We start from the raw sequence: 3,346 nt of genomic DNA, 5'->3' as shown, positions 1-3,346 counted from the left end.
CTAAGACAGCCCGGTATGCCTCACCACCCCCACCTGTCCCCACCCCCAAGCCTGAGAGAGGCTCTGGCCTTGGAGTCTCACCTGCGTGCCCCAGGCCTGGCCAGCCTGAGGGGGGAACCATCGCAGGAGCCCAGAGCAGCCCAGTGCAGCCAGCCCGAGGGCCCTGGGAGAGGAGCAAAGGGAGGCCACAGAGCAGGGCAGAGCCCCACTCCAACGCCCCCAGCCAGTGCTGACTAGCTCCAGGGGTTCCATCCAGAGGGGGGTCCGCAGCCCAGTGCCACCTCCAGGGCTCACGGATGCAGCTGGGGGCAGGAAACTGCCGGCAGCTGGCCGTGCGTGCATCATAGCACGCGGCCTAAATGGGCCGCCTGGCCCTCGGACCCGTGGCCGTGGCTGCGCTGGTGGGTCTTGAGCGAGCCCTCCCGTGCGAAGCTCTTGCCGCAGCGGGCGCAGAAGTAGGGGCGCCGCTCCCCGAAGACGCCCGGGCGGCGCGGGTGCGGCGCGGGCATGCGCGCGTGGGTGCGCTGGTGGTTGAGCAGGAAGCGCGGCTCGCGGAAGCAGCGGCCACACTGCGCGCACTGGTGGGGCTTCTCGCCGCTGTGGATGCGCTGGTGCGTGAGCAGGTTCTGCTTGAGGCTGAAGCAGCGCCCGCACTCGGCGCAGGGGAAGGGCCGCTCGCCCGTGTGGGTGCGCTGGTGCACCTCCAGGTTGTGCTTGACGCTGAAGGCCTTGCCGCACTCGGGGCACACGAAGGTGGCCGCGCGGCCCGCCCCGGCGTGCGCCTTCTGGTGCCGCACCAGGCTGGGCTGCTGCGCGAACGTCTGGCCACACAGCGGACAGCGGTGGGGCTGCTCCTCCGCCGGGTGGTGGATGACCAGGCCTCGCTCGTCCCCCAGACCCTCTTCCCCGTCCCCCGTGGGGGACCCGTCCCGGGAGGACGCCAGCTCGGTCATGGGCACTTCCAGCTGTAATCAGCAGCCCCTGGGGAGGCAGAAGCGGAGAAAGGAGTCAGGGAGGGCCCTAAGAATCAACCAGCCCCAGCCTCAGGAAGGACACTCCCCTGTCCTCACCCAACTTCCAGCATCCGCCCCTTTACAGTCTTGTTCAAGCCTGCGTTCCTCCGCTGGATGCCCTTCTTTCTCTACCCCTTCATCAATCCTGCCCTTCCTTCAGGCCCTTCTGGAGTGCCACCTCCTCCTGAAAGCCTTCTGTGACCCCACGTGGCCCACCCCTGTGACCCTCACTCATCACACTGCATACCTGTCAGTCATGCCACTTTGTCTTCTTGCCTGAGAGGGCCTTAAGGACAGAGCTGACTCCGTCTTTTATCCCAGCACCAAGAACTGTGCCCGCCTTACAAGGCATAGAACAAATGCTGATGGGTTCTATTCGGGGGCTCCTTGTATTGCCAGCACCTGGATATGTCTTATCTCTCCAAGCAGCTTCTCCAGGAGAGGGTAGGGAGGTGCGTCCCCAATCTGGAGGGAAGCGCAGGGGATGGTTTAAAGATAGTTTTTGCAAAGCTGCAACTTGAAAGTAGCCTCAGCCAAACACTACGGCAGCAGCTCTTTGTTTATCAGAATGAAGCAATGCCTGTAAGAGATTGTCTGCCAGTTACAGCGGAGGGCGAGCTCCGGGTGTCCCCGCGCAAAGCCTGGCCTGGCTGAGCAGCGCGCGGTGCTTCCCAAGCACCCCCAAGTTCAGCCCAGTCCATTCATTCTGGTTCTTCTAAGGATCCTTTCCCCCAGGGCACTGTGTTCCTCTTCAGTTGTTTCCCACTGTGCTCACAACAGCCCTGAGGAAGGGGCAGGGCTCACTGAACCCCAATTTACAGATGGAGAAACTGAGGCTCAGGGAGGTCAACTTACTTGCCCAAGGTCACACAGCAAGGTGAGCCAAGACCAGGCCCCCATTTCCTGGCTCACTGTCAAAAGCTCTCAGTGTACAGGCTAGCTGCTCACCAAGTAAAGTCCCCTCAAAATACACATACCATGAGACCACCACCATCATCCCAGCCATCTCGGAGCCATGATCCCCAAAGGGCCACTGCTCCTATAGGGCACTGTCTGCTGCCGCCACCCCCATGTCTCAACAAACCTCGAGCTCCTGCTCCTACAAGGCACTGAGGCCTGCCTGCTCCCCCACTCCCATCGGGGAAGCTTGCTGGGCCTGCCCCCGAGCTCCATGCAGGCCTTCTCCATACTTCCAGATCTCGCTGCTTACTGCAGCCTCAGTCAATCTGCAGAGTGAGGCCTCAAAGATACCTCCTCTGTCTCCCCCTCCCCGCAGGCCAGGATGGAACACACTCACCCTGGAGAAGGGGACAAGTACTACTCGCAACAGGCCCACCCCAGCCACAAGTGTTTCCCAGGGCAGCTGCACTGACATTTGCAGACAGATCATCACAGTCCCCTTGATCAATGTCAGCCTGGCCTTGTCACTGGGCAGTCTCCTCACTCTCCCGGGTTATACCCCTCACCAAGACCCCGCCCACCGAGCACGTCCAAGGCCATGGCCTCCTCCTCTCCCCCAAATTTCTCCATCCCATACCACACTCACAGCCCATGCTGCGCCCCAGTTCCTCGGGTCTCCAGCACTGGCTCTTTCCTCTACAGTCCACGCTGCCCAACGCAAATACGGTAACTCTCCCTCAGCGACTTCCGCGCCCCATCTCCCTTCCCCCCATAAAGACAGCCAGCTTCCCACACTGCTGTTCGTATCAAAGAGTTGCATTAGTCAAAAGAGCTGACCCCACCCATCCGACACCGGCTCCCTTCGAACAACCTTGCCAATTCCCGGGGCCACAGTGACCCTAGTGAAATACGGTAAACTCTGCGTCGCAACCCCACCCCTATGAAAATACGTGGGCTCTCGTCCTGCTACTGCAACCCATCCCACCCCACTGAAAGGCCCGACTCCCTTAGGGAAAGAACGCCACGCACCCCGCACCCCCTGCTCCCGCAGCACTCCCGGGGGAATCACGAAACCCTGGATAAATACGTAATTAAGTCGCAGAGCTCCCCCTCCTAGAAAGGGTCTGCGCAGCTCCCAGCAATTACGGTAGCGCGCCCGCAGTGACCCGCCCCCCAGGGTCCGGCACCGGCCTAGATAAATACGGTAATCTCCCGCTGCCGCCCCAGCCCCAGCCGGCCCGGGACTCACATGGCGCCGCCTCCGGGGCCCTCTGTCTCCTCCGCAGCGCCGCAGTCGCCAATGTCGCTGCAGCCGCACAGCAGCCCCGTGAGGCTGGGAGGTCTAACTCTCCAACAACCCGGCGGGCGGAAGAAGGAGGGCACTGAGCCCTGCGCCCGCCGCCCAGGGTGGGGAACTAGGTTGAGGCTGGTTC

General features: G+C 62.3%; 1 protein-coding gene across 2 annotated transcripts; it reads right to left on the bottom strand.

The window, feature by feature from the left end:
• Nucleotides 1-341: 341 nt before the first annotated feature.
• Nucleotides 342-2,622, bottom strand: LOC118620255 (gastrula zinc finger protein XlCGF49.1-like). Of its 2 annotated transcripts, XM_036247355.1 has the most exons (3): nucleotides 2,560-2,622; nucleotides 1,261-1,478; nucleotides 342-981 (listed from the first exon to the last, which is right to left on the bottom strand). In XM_036247355.1, exon 3 carries the CDS (start codon nucleotides 951-953, stop codon nucleotides 342-344), a length of 612 nt encoding a protein of 203 aa, XP_036103248.1. In that variant the 5' UTR covers nucleotides 954-981; nucleotides 1,261-1,478; nucleotides 2,560-2,622. The 2 variants fall into 2 exon arrangements, with proteins under 2 accessions (XP_036103248.1, XP_036103247.1); XM_036247354.1 differs by lacking the exon at nucleotides 2,560-2,622 and having other exon boundaries at nucleotides 1,261-1,562.
• Nucleotides 2,623-3,346: the final 724 nt, after the last annotated feature.

This window comes from Molossus molossus, unplaced genomic scaffold (genome assembly GCF_014108415.1).
Source record: "Molossus molossus isolate mMolMol1 unplaced genomic scaffold, mMolMol1.p scaffold_m16_p_7, whole genome shotgun sequence".
Classification (NCBI taxonomy): Eukaryota; Metazoa; Chordata; class Mammalia; order Chiroptera; family Molossidae; genus Molossus; species Molossus molossus.
Note: the sequence above shows the minus strand (reverse complement) of the source record. Positions and strands in the feature narration are given on the sequence as shown.

What these genes read in the sequence shown, in the direction of transcription:
- LOC118620255 (XM_036247355.1), bottom strand. Translation starts at nt 953, where the DNA reads ATGACCGAGCTGGCGTCCTCCCGGGACGGGTCCCCCACGGGGGACGGG.